At 34.6% G+C, this 16,723-nt stretch overlaps 1 protein-coding gene across 1 annotated transcript in view; it reads right to left on the reverse strand.

Annotated features, from left to right (window-relative positions):
* LOC143078965 (conserved oligomeric Golgi complex subunit 4-like) overlaps positions 1-4,251 on the reverse strand; it is a 29,682-nt gene extending 25,431 nt beyond the window's left edge. Inside the window, exons 1-4 of the mRNA XM_076254046.1 lie at positions 4,135-4,251; positions 1,278-1,360; positions 752-866; positions 55-156 (exon numbers count right to left, since the gene is read on the reverse strand). Coding sequence (XP_076110161.1) covers positions 55-156; positions 752-866; positions 1,278-1,360; positions 4,135-4,245 — 411 coding nt within the window. The 5' untranslated portion in view covers positions 4,246-4,251. The remainder of the gene's footprint in view (positions 1-54; positions 157-751; positions 867-1,277; positions 1,361-4,134) is intronic.
* Between the last annotated feature and the right edge of the window lie 12,472 nt (positions 4,252-16,723).

The raw sequence follows: 16,723 nt of genomic DNA on the forward strand, positions 1-16,723 counted from the left end.
ATTTGAGTTTAACTATAACCTAAGAAATATTTGTAATTTGAGTTTAACTATAACCTTTTCATAATCCTCATTCTGCAAGGCTGTCTGCACACCATCTGTACAAAATTTCAGATCTAAAATATCTTCTACTCTTGTAATACATGATGTCACTCGACTCTAAAATAAACAAAATACATGATGTCACTCGACTCTAAAATCAACAAATACCAAAATGGTCAATAAAAACTAAAAGTGTTATAAATTTATCAACTTTTAGAATAATCTACCTAGAGGACATGTATGGAATGCTTTCATGATTTTTTATCACAAATATGTGGATGGATGGGTTAATTAGAGGTGTAAGAGGCCAAAATCTAATGAAATGTTTTTTTTTAATCTGAGACCCCTTTACAGAAATATTTTTTCTGAGTCTCTTTTTACCAGAACTGTATTTTAAACTTGTTTGAACTACTTTTATTCATTATCTAATCTTTTTCAGATCTAGTTGCCTGACTGCACTAGTGACATTTTGTTTACTGTTTCGGCTGAAGTTGCCGGTCTTCACTACGGACATGTTGTTTTCCTTTGACAGGTAAAGTTAGCTGTCTTTACTTCTGACATTTTGTTTACCTTTGTTGAATAAAGTTGCCTGACTTTATTTTTTACATTTTATTTTACCTTTGCCAGATCCAGTTGCCTGACTCTACTATTTACATTTTATTTACCTTTGCCAGATCCAGTTGCCTGACTCTACTATTTACATTTTTTTTACCTTTGCCAGATCCAGTTGCCTGACTTTACTACTGACATTTTCAGCAAGTGTTGAGGTAAATGCCACCATATTTGATAAATTCTTGGAATCAGTTTCTAGTATCTGAATATTTGGACTAAAAAAAGCAAAAAAAATACAAGTTCTTTCAATTTGACAGTTACAGTTATTTTGATTATGTTTATGCTTTGTGGAATGTTTTATTTTAAAATAATTGAGGACAGATAAAAAATGGAATTACCACAGTACAAACTATCATAAATATTCAATGGTGTTGACTAATGCAGTTCCAATTTTGGAACAGCATTTTTTGTAAATATTTCTAATAGAATCAAATTCTAATCAGACACTCTTTTTTTAATGTGAGTTTGATAACAGAATTGCATTTCCATTCACCCCCAAAATGGTTACATCTGTTTTACCACAGTTGAATATGCAATGACATGTATATTTTTTTGTTACTTCAAACAAGATTTTGGTTTTCCCCAACTGTAAATTAATACTCATTGAGATACTTTTGTGTACTTACATCACTTTATGCATGTTTCCCATTTTGTTCTCTAATCTACCTTGATTTTCTATGAGCTTCTCCAAATCTGAATTAATAGTTACCTGAAAGATTTAATAAAGAAATATTCTTAGTTAAAGTGTAATACTTTTACTTTAAACATATTTCATTTCAAAAAAATCATATACATGACATACATATATAAATACAGTGATACAATATTACAAAGGGATTCTGAAACAAAGTTTCCCTTATATTAATCCGCCTCCCTGTAAAAAAAAATAAAGGGAAATAACTGCAAATAAAAAAGTAAATTTTTTCCCCGTCAGATCTTTCCTATATATATATATATATATATGTGTACCAGCGGCGGAGTGTGTTTACAGGACTTTGTCAAGACTGTCTCACCCAATTACCATTCTAATCGTGTAATACTTTTGAATTAGTCTAACTGTATGAGTGAGAGAGGATGGACACTCCTAATACACCAGTTCTGGGATACAGTGGTTAGTAATGTTAGTTGAATCTGTCATATGACTTCCATCACCAAGTGACTAAAATGTAGGCATCATCTCTTCAAGCACATATTGAGCGAAGGGATGAAAAAGATTCATCTTATACTGCACAAATATTTGGAAAATTAAAATCAAATAAATTGGGTCACCCTCCCTAACCATTCTGACATGGTTCAGGAATTAAGATTACATACTTGCTGAACATAAACTGTTCCTAACCAACATGACCAACATGAACAACTTTGCAAAAATGACGATTCTGAAAGTGCTTGAAACTTTAATAGAGCAGGAATACAAGAGCCCCTTCTATCTGGTAAATCACGTCATAAAGGCATGTGAAATTGACAATATTTTCAGGTGAAAGACAAAATTCAAGAAATGGACTATCCAGATTAATGGTGATGTTTCACTTACGTATTTACAACAATATTTAATTAACAGGACAATCCCCATCCCAACCAACAAAAAGGGTGTGCTAGGACCAGGGTTTCCCCTGGGTCAAATATTTTTTTCGCCGCCTCATTCGCCAAAACAATATATTTATCGCCACTTTATCATTTTTTTTTCACCAAGAAACATAAATTTATTTTTTGTTAAAATGTTTTCTTTCTTTCTACAAGAAGATATAAGTCCCGGAATATAACAAAATTCTTGGACATGTATTGATCATAAAATACCAGAAAGATGTACAGTTTTTTGGAAAGGTTTCTTCAAAAGAAAAATATGTGCCCTTTTGTACTAAGAAGTGGTTTTTACAACAAAACAAAAGCTTGTATCACTTGAAATTGATCCTTCATGAAGTGGTTTTTACAACAAAACAAAAGCTTGTATCACTTGAAATTGATCCTTCATCTATAAAAGGTGTAGTCATAACATTGAAGGGTTACTCTTTTCGAGGGGATGCCATGGCTGTTCCCAACCTTTTGCAAAGATTTCTTCGTAACGACAGCTTTCTTTTCTAGACCATCCTAAATGAAAACCTTGAGACGTAAAACTATCCTTGAAACACATCGTGTCACTCAAACAAATTTAAATAAAGTACTCTCTCAAATCAATTATCTATATCAAAGTCAAAGGATAAAGTTTTAAATCAGAGATTTTTCTTGCTTTTGAACATATTTCGTCATAACAGTTTTCTTTTCTGGCCTATTATTAATAGAAGGAGAAGATACGTCAAAAGTTTGCTTTGAACATGTGCGTCGCAAAATGGTTAATAAATCCTTTATGTAACATGTGAGGGACGCCATATAACCATATCATTTTGTCAAATAATACAATCAAGATCTTTATTAATTAGTCCTTTGATGTCTACAGCAATAAAATGCAATCAGATGATTACTGATTTTCTGTTAAAATTTTAACCATTTCAAGGTGAATTCCGAGTATTGTCTAAAAAAGTCTGAGAAACCTGAAAAAAATAAATAAATCATTATATATATTTCTCTGGCCAAATTCTTTTGCAAATGACAAATTTTAATCGCCACAATTATTATTTTTTGGCAAATTGCGAAAAATGGCCACCGCCAGCGGAAACCCTGGCTAGGACACCCGGGGAGTCTTTCATAATGGTGGAGGAAGCTTAAGTACACAGTGAGAACAACAGGGAAATTTGTTGGAAACGGACAAACTGAAGAGATATTAGTAACAAGTATGATATCCAGGTCAAACTGAAAGTATGAGGTAACTTTAGAATAGGAATAGCTCCCATTAGATTGATAGAAAATACTTAGCCAGCTGTACTTCTTTGAGGTTAAAGGGTACTAGAAGTTATTACTCAATCGTTCTTGGAGATCATGCAGTCATTATTAATGGACATGTAGACCCTGTAGTGACCTTTTAGTGTCCCCTACTTGCATCTGATTTGAAATTAGAAATCATTGAAAGTAATTTGATATCCGTGGTGACTGTGAATAAGGCATGATATACTTTTTATTCAAATGTGGGACAAGCACAAAAAATTAAGAGTACCGACACAAATCACGAATATCGGTAAACAGGAAGCACGAACATAGAACCAAACATGAAAAAAAGGAGATATAAAATGTCAAAACATGAAATAAAAAGGTTGCACGAAAATCACACTTTACCACCCTCCTCTTCAGCTCTGTCCATCTAGCTCTGTCAGATAAAGTGAAAAAAAGGGGAATAATATTGTATAACTGGGAATAAAAAGACAGTGTAACTGTTTGAATTAGGGAAGATCTTTGGCACATTCGGTTAGAGGCCTTGAGATCGCTAGATTGAGGGTACCATCCATGTATTTTTTCATAATATTATGGTTGAGCCGGTTCGGCTCTTTCGTTCATTTCTGCACTGTGAGTAAATGTTTCTGGTTGTGATTTGGATCTGTGATATAAAACTACCTCTTCAACACAAAATTTATCGAATGCAGCCTTTATGCTGTCAATATCTGTCAGATTTTCAACCGTATCCAACGAGGATACGGACGTGGCATCGGTCTTGGACGCCGCCATGTTGAAAATCTTCAATGTGTCACTAAAAACCAAAGGATAATTGAAAACAAACTATAACAATCACGGACACCTAATTATGATAACAACTATTGAAAGTAGTAACCCGTGTATTTAAAAAATAATAAAAACTACCTTTAAGTGGATGGAGACGTACAAATATATGCTATAGAGTATTCTCCATTTTTTCCAGGAGAGGGCCCAATATGTATAACAATATGTCATCGCATGATGCAACATGTGCAATATTCAGTTTTAAAAGTTATTCTTTGGTGAAAAAAACTAAACCTTTTTGCCTGAAAAATCAGAATCAATAACTTTCAGGAAATAAAAAGAAGGTATAGTCTAGCTTGCTAGTTCAAAGAACAGTATAAAATATGTTGGATTTGTGGTTTTGTTAAGTTTGATTATCTAACTCTCCGCCCAAACTTTAAAATATGTCGAAAAATATTATCTCCCCTGGTTGACAAAATAATATCGTTTTTAGTGATTGAATATCCAATCTTAGTTTACTTTGAGTACATCAGTTTTAAAATGATTAATTGGTTTAAGCAATAACAATTCCGAGAAAAAAATGTTAGGAAATTCTCAATTTTTTTTATAATATTTGCAACTTTTTTACATGCAATACCAATTTACCAAATTCCTGACAGCACATAATTTGCGAATAAATACCATGTATTGCTGTACCGACCGTGCAAGGGCTGTATAGCCAGTCAAGGTCGTTAAAAACTTCCATTTGTTGTTGTATTGCTGTTGAAGGACGTTAAACATCTCAACTTCAACTTATTTTAACACTACCACATTATATTTGAAAATTCCTGCATTGATTTAGTCAGTCACTAGCAACAATCCAAAGTCAGACGTCTCTAGTTTAGTCGACCGACCTGGTAGCTGGCATGTGACTCAAGTTTGGAACTTTTATTCAGGTAATATTATACATCCACATACATGTAGAATCCTTACACAAGCAATACATCTTTGCAGACAAAAAGCTCGCGTTACTACTGATCGTAGTTAATAGGTTTCAGGACATTGAATCCGCTACATTCTGATTTCAACAAAATTAAGAAATCAATCAATGAGCAGATCTATTGATATAGATATTGCGTATAGTCAATCTTATATCATTTATCTTCTTCTTCTTCTTCTTCTTCTTCTTCTTCTTCTTCTTCTTCTTCTTCTTCTTCTTCTTCTTCTTCTTCTTCTTCTTCTTCTTCTTCTTGTTAATCATTAGAATTTCAGTTTTTTTTGCTGTTTATCGTTACCCGATCGTTTTTGGTACAGTTTTCAATGATGCGGAGTTGAGTTGAGGCATCATGTTCTGAGCCAGCACATAGCATTATGTCATCTGCGCACGTTGGGCAACCCACATAATTGGTTCCAATTTTAATTCCTATGTTTGTGGATTCAAGAGTATCAAGGATATTCTTATTATAGGCCTTGTAAAAATTGGAGAAGTAAAAGAGAGAATTGCACCTTGTTTGACTCCCTGCTCATTTACAAATGTTTCCGAGATGTATCCCTGAGATTTAACTTGTGTAGTTGTTTTGTTATATAGTTCCTTAATTAGTAACCATGAAGCTCCATTAATTCCTTGATGATATAATTTCCAAAATAGGTGTATATGGTCTACCACGTCAAATGCTTTTTCTGCATCCAGAGTTATTAGAATGAGACACTTGTTTTTATCTTTGGCTTCGTTAATTGCTTCAGAGATGAGGAGAGCAATATTAATAGAGGATGCACCTTTAGTGAAACCTTTCTGAAGCTTGTTTTGATGTTTATTTAATGTACCCTCGATTCTAGCTCTAATACAAAGCTCCAAAATCTTACAAATGATGGAAATGACTGTGATGCCTCTATAGTTGGATCGAATAGTAGGGTCTTTGTTTTTTTTGTGGACAGGGGTCAGCAGACCTTTTTTGATGACTTCAGGAACATGCTTTGTATAGAATATATTGTTAATTAAGGTAACCAAGAATTCAGTCAACTCTGTTCCACCATAAATTAGATGTTCTGCAGTTAAGCCTTCTACATCCCCAGCCTTTTTCTTTTTAATATCGAAATACGCTTGGTGATTTCTGTTGAGGTAACAGGTTGAATTGTTATTTCTTGGTTTTCGCAGATGTTGACAATGGTTTCCATGTCTAGCTTGACAAGATTATCATGACCAATGTTGAAGGAAGGATTTGAATTGGTTTTGGCTATTTTTTCAATGTGATCTTTGAAGACATTATTTATCTCATTTGGAGTTGATGCTTCTTTTTCTTCAGTTCTAAGGGTGTGTGTGAAATGAGAAGAAGAAGACCGTTGAGTTTTAATAAGTCGAAAAAACAGATCCTTGTCCCTATCTGAAGCCATCATAATTTCTTCATGTAGTTTAATTCTTTTGTCAGCGGTTTGTTGCCTTTGTATTGATCTGACCGAACGTTTCGTTTTTAGTCTCTTCAAGTTGTAAATATTATTTTTCGAAGGAGGTGAACCAACCTTTTCACCTCCTTCGAAAAATAATATTTACAACTTGAAGAGACTAGAGACGAAACGTTCGGTCAGATCAATACAAAGGCAACAAACCGATGACAAAAGAATTAAACTCAACACGAAGTTTTTATTTCTGTCAACTGTAGAGTTACCTCCCGTTGATCATGTAGAATCTGTCTACAGTCATTTTTCTGTGTGTGTTACGTTTCGGTGTTATGTCGTTGTTCTCCTCTTATATTTAATGCGTTTCCCTCGGTTTTAGTTTGTTACCCCGATTTTATTTTTTGTCCCTGGATTTACGAGTTTTGAACAGCGGTATACTACTGTTGCCTTTATTTGTATTCATGGTATTTTGAGATGTATATTTCTTGTTTGAATTTCAGTTCTAAATGTTACCGTTAACATACAAAAATGTTGAATCACAGAAATAGTGAACTTCGAGGAAAATTCAAGACGGAAAGACGCTAACAAATGACAAAATCTAAAGCTCAAACACATCAAACGAATGCAGCGTTTGTGTCACATTTATTGGTAAAATCTTATTTATTGGGTTTATTGAAGAAAGTAACACTTAATTATTTTCGTCCGTCCGAAGAATCTTCTAGTTTACCCTCATCAGAAACGAGGATGTGGTTAGTATAAATCCCAAGTCGGACGTTTAGTCAGTTTAGTTTAGTTTAGTAAACAATTGAGACTACATTTTAGTATCAATTCCCTAAGTACCCTTTTTCTTTTCTAGAAATTATTCATTGCATTTTAGACTTTTCTGGATTTATTTCATATATATAGATATATTTTTTAAAACTTTTTTTTTAACTATATTATACCTACCAGTATGTTGTTTTGAATTTAAATATATTTAAATTAACTTACACTAAGGCAAAGACAGAGAGGCTTACAAGTTTCTGAAAATTGGTTTAATGTATTTTAGAACATTGCCAGTGAAACACCAATATTAACTGGGTACAGAAACCCAAATAATTTGATATATAGAAACAAGAAGATGTGGTATGAATGTAATTGAGACAACTATCCACTGGTGTCTAAAGGCAGTGGATGTAAGAAACTTAGGTATACGTACAACCTTCAACAATGAGCAATGGCGGATCCAAAATGGAGGGGGTCAGGGTTTGAACTTCTATTTTTGGACGATTAACGCATTTGAATTGAGACAAATGGTTTGAACTCCACTCTTTATCCTGGGTTAGGAACACCCTTTTAAAAATGGCTCGAAACGCCCCTGATGAGCAAAATCGCAGAGTCAGCTATGACAAAATTTCAAGCAGTTCAAATATTTTTATGTTTTTGATAACTTCCAAAGTGTAAAGGGACATTCAAAACTATTAGTCGTAAAAACCGGCAACATCATATACAAAAACAAAAACAAAAACACAGACGAAAGTCGACGAAAAGACAAACAATTTTACAAAGCACAGACCATAGAAAACTAGATACAGGAACCAGCAAAACTACCGCACTGCCTAAATTATTGCCAGATTAATGAATTTGCGTAGCTCCTCTTCTTCGATTTATAAGAGCCACACTTAGTCCAATATTAATACAACGAAGATGATATTATCAAAATGCGACACTTTTCGAACACCAACATATTTGTTGAGGTATTTCAATTTAAAACATATGACAAAAGTAATTATTTCATATTTGAATTTCAATCTTTAAACCTTCCCCGTTTAAAGCAAGACTCACATACCATCTGCCCCTAAGAATTTCATTGCGTTTATGTTATAGTTTCGGTTGGATAATCTGTAATGCCTTATCGTTTGTAGTCCAAATAATTATAAAATTGTCAAAAAGATTCTTTGGACAAGTAATGTGAAATATTTGTATAAAGTTCAAGAACATGTTATTTACGTAGGCTCGTCACTGTTTTTTTTTATATATCCTCTGGTATCATATGTAACTATCATATTGATAAGTTTTCATTTATAAAGGTCCGCCCAAAGTGTCAATCCCGCTTCAGTTAGAATAATGTGCTGTCAGCAAATCGATTCACGGAAGTTGACATAACACGCTGCTTTATCTCTTAAAAGTTTTTCGTGTTTTCATCACTAAGTACAGAAGATGACACTATCAACATGTTAATCGCTCAAACAATATGGTCTATTCTAGTTCCCCCGACTATAGTGTCTAATTGTGCATCATAAATTCTTTTTGGCCTCTACTTGTATATACAAAGAAAACACTGGCTTCTACTTTATCTATAAAGAAAGCACTGGATTCTACTTGTATATAGAAAAAGCAATGGCTTCTACATCTATATACAGAGAAAGCATTGGCTTCTATTTCTATGTACAAAGAAAGCACTGGCTTTTACTTGTATTATAAAGAAAGCATTGGCTTCTACTTGTATATATAAAAAGCACTGACTTTTACTTGTATCATAAAGAAAGCTCTGGCTTCTTCTTGTATATATAAAAAGCACTGGCTTTTACTTGTATTATAAAGAAGACTATCTTCTTCTTGTGTATATAAAGAAAGCACTGGCTTTTACTTGTATTATAAAGAAGACTATCTTCTTCTTGTGTATATAAAGAAAGCACTGGCTTTTACTTCTATATACAAAAAGATCACTGGTTTCTACTTGTATATAAAAAGAAAGCACTGGGTTTTACTTGTATTATAAAGAAAGCACTGGCTTCTACTTGCATATAAAAAAGCACTGGCTTCTACTTGTATATAAAAAAGCACTGGCTTCTACTTGTATATAAAAAAGCACTGGCTTCTACTTGTAATAAAAAAGCACTGGCTTCTACATATATATCAAAGAAAGCATTGGCTTCTACTTGTTTATAAAAAACCCAATGGTTTCAACTTGTATCTTTAAAGAAAGCACTAGCTTCTTTCGGTTTTTATGGAGAAAGCACTGGCTTTTACTTGTATATATAAAAAGTACTGGCTTCTACTTGTATATATAAAAAGTACTGGCTTCTACTTGTATATATAAAAAGTACCGGCTTCTATTTGTATATATAAAAAGTACTGGCTTCGTACTTACTTACTTAATCCACTTCGTCTCATGGGGGACATAGGGCGACCACAGTAGCTTTCCATCTTTTCCTGTCCTATGCTAGTTTCTTTGCTTCACCCCATGTTTTCCCAATTTTCTGAAGATCAGATGTTAAATATCTGCACCAGGTGGATTTTGGTCGCCCTCTTTTACGATGGCCCTGAGGATTCCAATTTAGTGCCTGTCTTGTTACATTTGTGTTGCTTTTACGAAGAGTGTGTCCAATCCATTTCCATCTTCGTGTTGTTATCGTTCTTTCTATTGGCTCTTGTCTTGTCCTTTTCCATATCTCTTTGTTACTGATTGTGTTTGGCCACTTGATTCCAATGATGTTTCTCAGGCACCTTTTTCATGAAAACTTGTAATGTTTTTGTAGATGCAGCTGTCAGTCTCCAAGTTTCTGAACCATAAAGAAGAATAGATTTTACATTTGAATTGAAGATCCTGATTTTGGTGTTTGTTCTGAGCGCTTTGCTCCCCAGACTGGTTTTAGGATAGCAAAGGCTTGTTGAGCTTTTCTTTTTCTTGATTGGATGTCTTCATCTGTCCCTCCTGATGTACTGATGACACTTCCAAGATATGTAAACTCATTGACATCTTCAACTTCAGCATCTCTCACTTTGGTTTTGTTAAGTTGGTTTGTGTTTACCCTCATTGATTTTGTCTTTTTTGCATTTATGTATAGTCGTACTTGTTTTGCAGTTGTTTCAATGTTGGTTGCTTGCTTTTGTGAGGCTTCATGGCGATGGGAAAGCTGGCAGATATTGTCTGCAAAGTCCAGGTCTTCAAGGCATGACTGTAATGTCCATTTAATCCCTAAAGGAGTATTGTACGATTTCCGACTCACCTAATCTATCACTATTAGAAAAGGGAGAGGGGAAAGTAAACATCCTTGTTTGACACCGGTTGAGACAGGAAATGGATCTGTCAGAGTCCCACTTGACATGTAAAACCGTCATAGAGCTGTTGGATGACGTTTATGATTTTTTTGGGTATTCCATAATGTCTAAGGATGTTCCATAGTACTTGATGTTCTATACTATCAAAGGCCCTCTCGAAGTCTACAAATGTTAAGTATAGAGATGTCTGCCATTCAATGGTTTGCTCGATGAAGATTCTTAATGGGGCAATTTGGTCAATGCATGATCTCTCTTGTCTGAAACCGGCCTGTTCGTCTCTTAGTAACTTATCAACTTCTTTTTTTAACATCTGTAGGATGATGTGACATAGGACTTTGCTAAGAATGGAAAGCAAAATAATTCCTCTCCAGTTGCTACAGAATGATTTTTTTTGGTACTTTAATGAGGATTCCTTTACGCCAGTCATCAGGTATATGTTCGTCATTCCATATTTTGTTAAGTAGTTGGTGAAGTTTATCAATACAGATGTTATCCATTGCCTTTATAGCTTCAGGTATATTGTCAATCCCTCCTGCTTTCCCATTCTTTAGTTTTATTGCAGTGTTTACCTCTGTTTTAGTTATATCCCCTGTCTTGATATTTAAGACCTGTCTCCCTTCGATATTAGGTGGAGCTGTTGGAGGGGGCCTGTTTATCACTTCTTCAAAATGATCTTTCCATCGTTTTAATTGCTCTTCAATTTTTGTTACCACATTGCCATTTTTAACTTTAGCTGTAGCATTGGAGTTCGATCTTCTCCACTTAGTTGTTTAGTTGTGTTGTAGAGAGATTTTATGTCTCCTTTGCTACATACAATTTCTGCTTCTTGTGCTAGTTGTTCAACATAGTTTCTTTTATTCTGTTTACAGTTCTTCTTCACTTCTTTGTAATTCTCTCTATAAATGTCTTGTGTTTGTCTTTTTTGTTGTCTTGTGGTGGCATTTAAAACTTTTTCTTTGGTTTTTTTTCGTTCTTCAACCTTAACCCATGTATTATCTGACATCCAGTTTTTGCGTTTATACTGCATGTATCCTAATTTTTCCTCGCATGTTTCTGGTATTACATTTTTTGTCTGCTCCCATGTGTTGTTAATACCATTCTCCTCTATATCCAGGTCACTTATAGCTGAGAATCTATTTTGAAGAGATATTTGAAATTCTTCTCTTATGTTTGGTATTTTCAGCTTCCCTACGTTGAACTTTCTTCTTTTGACAACTGTTTTTTTGGGGAGCTTAAAGTTTCATCTTTATTGACCCTATAACTAAATGATGGTCTGATGCTGCATCTGCTCCCCTTTTTTTACCCTTACATCTTGCAGTGAAGACCTCCATCTCTGAGAAATAGTTATGTGGTCTATTTGGTTTTCTGCATTTTCTGCTGGTGACACCCAGGTTACTTTATGGCAGTTCTTGTGTTTGAAGAGTGTTCCTCCTATGACAAGGTTGTTGGCACAGAAGTCTGAAAACAGTTCACCGTTTTCATTCATTTTTCCTATCCCATGGGATCCGATTTCTCTATCCCATCCCTTTCTTTCTGATCCAACTTTAGCATTTAGGTCACCCATAAGTACCAATAGGTCTCTTTTTGGCACTTTTCCCATAGTTGTTTGTAATGAATGGTAGAAGTCTTCCTTTTCACAGTCATCTGCACCATTGGTTGGGGCGTATACTTGTATCAGAGGGGTTTTTTGGAAACGCGAGTTAAAGCGTGCTGTGATAATTCTTGGTGAGATGGGATTCCACTCCAGCAAAGCTGTTTTAGATCTTTTCGTTACTAGAAATCCAACTCCCTTATCGTGTGGGTCATTTTGTTTGGTGTTTCCGGAATATATGATGGTGTGGCCTGTATTTAAATTTGTCATGCCTGATGTGTTCCATCTAACTTCACTTAGTCCTAGAATTTCGATCTTGTATCTATCCATCTCTTTTGTTACTTGTGCACATTTACCACTTTGGTATAGTGTTCTTACATTCCATGTGCGTATTCTGTTGGTGAGTTTGTTTGAAAACAGCTCCATCGGCCTTCGCGTCATCTGCTGTTTTCGGTTAAAAACATGTTCTTCCTCCAGTCTGTGACGAGAAAGAGTATTGGCTATTGTAGTCGTTTCTGTAATCAATATTTTTTTCCAAGGCAGGGTGATTAACCCTACGCTGAACCCCCTGTACCCGGAGGACCGGCAGCTTTTCTGTAGGGGTTTCCATCCCTTAGACGATTGCTGTTGCTATCGAGTTCCATCTACCCGGATGTTCCGTCTGGATTTACTTCCATAGCCTTTCATTCAAGAATCCAATCACAAGGCAGTGATACTATTTGACCCATAGCTGGGACAAGGATTGATGAAGGCTGGTGGGCCTACACACTGCATCTCTGGGTGGGGGGGGGGGCTGGCTGCTCCAAGATTCTCTACAGATGACGCCTAGGGTAATAAAACCTAGTTACCGTGTGCTGTCGCGAGGAGGCACCATAAAAGTCTTGGATAGTGTAGAGGCTTTGTACTGGCAGGAACGATATACATACTCAACTTTCTTTTCACCCACAAGTGAGTTAGCCAGCGGTAGTGATAGAGTATTAACTCTACCACTGCACTAGACGCATACACAACTCCTGTGGTAGAAACCACCTGCACACTGGCTTCTACTTGTATATATAAAAAGCACTGGTTTCTACTTGTTTTAAAAAAAACACTGGCTTCTACTTTTACATTCAAAGAAAGCGGTGGCTTGTACTTGTACCTATAAAGAAATCATTTGCTTTTACTTCTATATACAGAGAAAGCATTGGCTTCTATTTCTATGTACAAAGGGAGCACTGGCTTCTTCTGTGTTTGAAGAAACACTGGTTTTTTTCTGTGTATGAAGGAACTCTGACCTTTATTTCTATGTAGAGAGGGAGCACTGGCTTTACTTCTATATACAAAGAAAGCTGACTTCTATTTCCATGTACAAAGGAATAACTGGCTTCTACTTTTACATATAAAGAAAGCTCTGGCTTCTACTTGTTTATATGAAGAAAGAATTGTGACCTACTTGTATATAAAAAAGCACTGGCTTTTATTTGTTTTATATAGAAAGAACTGGCTTGTACTTGTATATATAAAGAAAGCACTGGCTTCAATGTAATATATAAAAAAGCAATGCCTTCTACTTGTATATATCAAAAGCATTGGCTTGTACTTGTATTCGAAAGAAAGCACTGGCTTTTACTTGTATATATATAAGGAAAGCACTGGCTTCTACTTGTATATACAAAGAAAACACTGGCTTCTGCGTGTATGTATAAAAATAACTGGCTTTTACTTGTATTATAAAGAAAGCACTAGCTTCTACTTGTATTATAAAAAAGAACTGGTTTTTACTTGTATTTAAAGAAAGCACTGGCTTCTACTGGTATTATAAAAAAGAACTGGTTTTTACTTGTACTATAAAGAAAGCTCTGGCTTCTACTTGTATATATATAAAAAAAACACTGGCTTCTACATCTATATACAAAGAAAGCACTGGCTTCTGCGTGAATATATAAAAATCACTGGCTTTTACTTGTATTATAAAGGACGCACTGGCTTCTTCTTGTATTATAAAGAAAGCACTGGCTTCTACTTGTAAATAGAAAAAGCACTGGTTTCTACATTTATATCAAAGAAAGCACTGGCATCTGAGTGTATATATAAAAAGGACTGGCTTTTACTTGTATTATAATGAAAGCACTGGCTTTTACTTGTATTATAATGAAAGCACTGGCTTTTACTTGTATTATAATGAAAGCACTGGCTTTTACTTGTATTATAATGAAAGCACTGGCTTTTACTTGTATTATAATGAAAGCACTGGCTTTTACTTGTATTATAATGAAAGCACTGGCTTTTACTTGTATTATAATGAAAGCACTGGCTTTTACTTGTATATAAAAAAGCACTGGCTTCTACTTGTATATAAAAAGCACTGGTTTCAACTTGTATATAAAAAAGCACTGGTTTCAACTTGTATACATAATTAAAAGCACTTGCTTTTACTAGTATTATAAAGAAAGCTCTGACTTGTATATATAAAGAAGGCAGTGGCTTCTACTTGTATATATATAAAAAAAACACTGGCTTTTACTTGTTTTTTAAAGAAAGCACTGGCTTTTACTTGTATACATAAAAAGCAGGGCTTGTACCTGTATACATAAAAAGCACTGGCTTGTACTTTTATATATAAAGAACGCACTGGCTTCAATGTAATATATAAAAAAAGCAATGGCTTCTACTTGTATATATAAAAAAGCACTGGCTTTTACTTGTATTCTAAAGAAAGCACTGGCTTCTACTTGTATATAAAAAAAGCACTGGCTTCTACATCTATATACAAAGAAAACTCTTGCTTCTGCGTGAATATAAAATATCACGGTCTATTACTTGTATTATAAAGAAAGCTCTGGCTTCTACTTGTATACAGAAAAAGCACTGGCTTCTACATCTATACAAAGAACCCACTGGCTTCTGCGTGTATATATAAAAATCACTGGCTTTTACTTGTATTATAAAGAAAACACTGGTTTTTATTTGTATATATAAAGAAAGCACTGGCTTCTACAACTATATACACAGAAAGCACCGGCTTCTGAATGTATATATAAAAAGCACTGGCTTTTATTTGTATTATAAAGAAAGCACTGGCTTCTACTTGTATTATAAAGAAAGCACTGGCTTCTACTTGTATTATAAAGAAAGCACTGACTTCTACTTGTGTATAACTAGAGGCTATAAAGAGCCTGTGTCGGTCACTTTGGTCTATATGAATATTAAACAAAGGACGCAGATGGATTCATGACAAAATTGTGTTTTGGTGATGGTGATGTGTTTGTACATCTTACTTCACTGAACATTCTTGCTGCTAACAATTATCTATATCTATAATGAACTTGGCCCAGTAGTTTCGGTGGAAAATGTAAGTAAAAATTTACAAATTTTATGAAAATTGTTAAAAATTGACTATAAAGGACAATAACTCCTTAGGGGATCAATTGACCCTTTTGGTCATGTTGACTTATTTTAAGGTCTTACTTTGTTGTACATTATTGCTGTTTGCAGTTTATCTCTATCTATAATAATATTCAAGATAATAACCCAAAACAGCAAAATTTTCCCAAAATTACCAATTCAGGGGCAGCAACCCAACAATGGGTTGTCCGATTCATCTGAAAATTTCAGGGCAGATAGATTTTGACCTGATAAACAATTTTACTACATGCCAGATTTGCTCTAAATGCTTTGGTTTTTGACTTATTAAGCCAAAAACTGCATTTTACCCATATGTTCTATTTTTAGCCATGGCGGCCATCTTGGTTGGTTGGCCAGGACAAGCTACACATTTTTAAAACTAGATACCACAAAGATGATTGTGGCCAAGTTTGGATTAATTTGGCCCAGTAGTTTCAGAGAAGAAGATTTTTGTAAAAGATTATTAAGATTTACGAAAAATGGTTAAAAATTTACTATAAAGGGCAATAACTCCTAAAGGGGTCAACTGACCATTTCGGTCATGTTGACTTATTTGTAAATCTTACTTTGCTGAACATTATTGTAGTTTACAGTTTATCTCTATCTTTAATAGTATTCAAGATAATAACCCAAAACAGCAAAATTTTCCCAAAATTACCAATTCAGGGCAGCAACCCAACAATGGGTTGTCCGATTCATCTGAAAATTTCAGGGCAGATAGATCTTGACCTGATAAACAATTTTATTTATGTCAGATTTGCTCTAAATGCTTTGGTTTTTGAGTTATAAGCCAAAAACTGCATTTTACCCCTATGTTCTATTTTTAACCATGGCGGCCATTTTGGTTGGTTGACCGGGTCATCGGACACATTTTAAAAACTAGATACCCCAATAACGATTGTGGCCAAGTTCGGTTTAATTTGGCCAAGTAGTTTCAGAGGAGAAGATTTTTGTAAAAGTTAACAGACGACGACGACGACGGACGACGGATGCAAAGTGATGCAAAAAGCTCACTTGGCTTTTTGGGTCAGGTGAGCTAAAAAAAGCACTGGCTTCTTCTTGTATATAAAAAAAGCACTGGTTTCAACTTGT

This window comes from Mytilus galloprovincialis, chromosome 6 (genome assembly GCF_965363235.1).
Source record: "Mytilus galloprovincialis chromosome 6, xbMytGall1.hap1.1, whole genome shotgun sequence".
Classification (NCBI taxonomy): domain Eukaryota; kingdom Metazoa; phylum Mollusca; class Bivalvia; order Mytilida; family Mytilidae; genus Mytilus; species Mytilus galloprovincialis.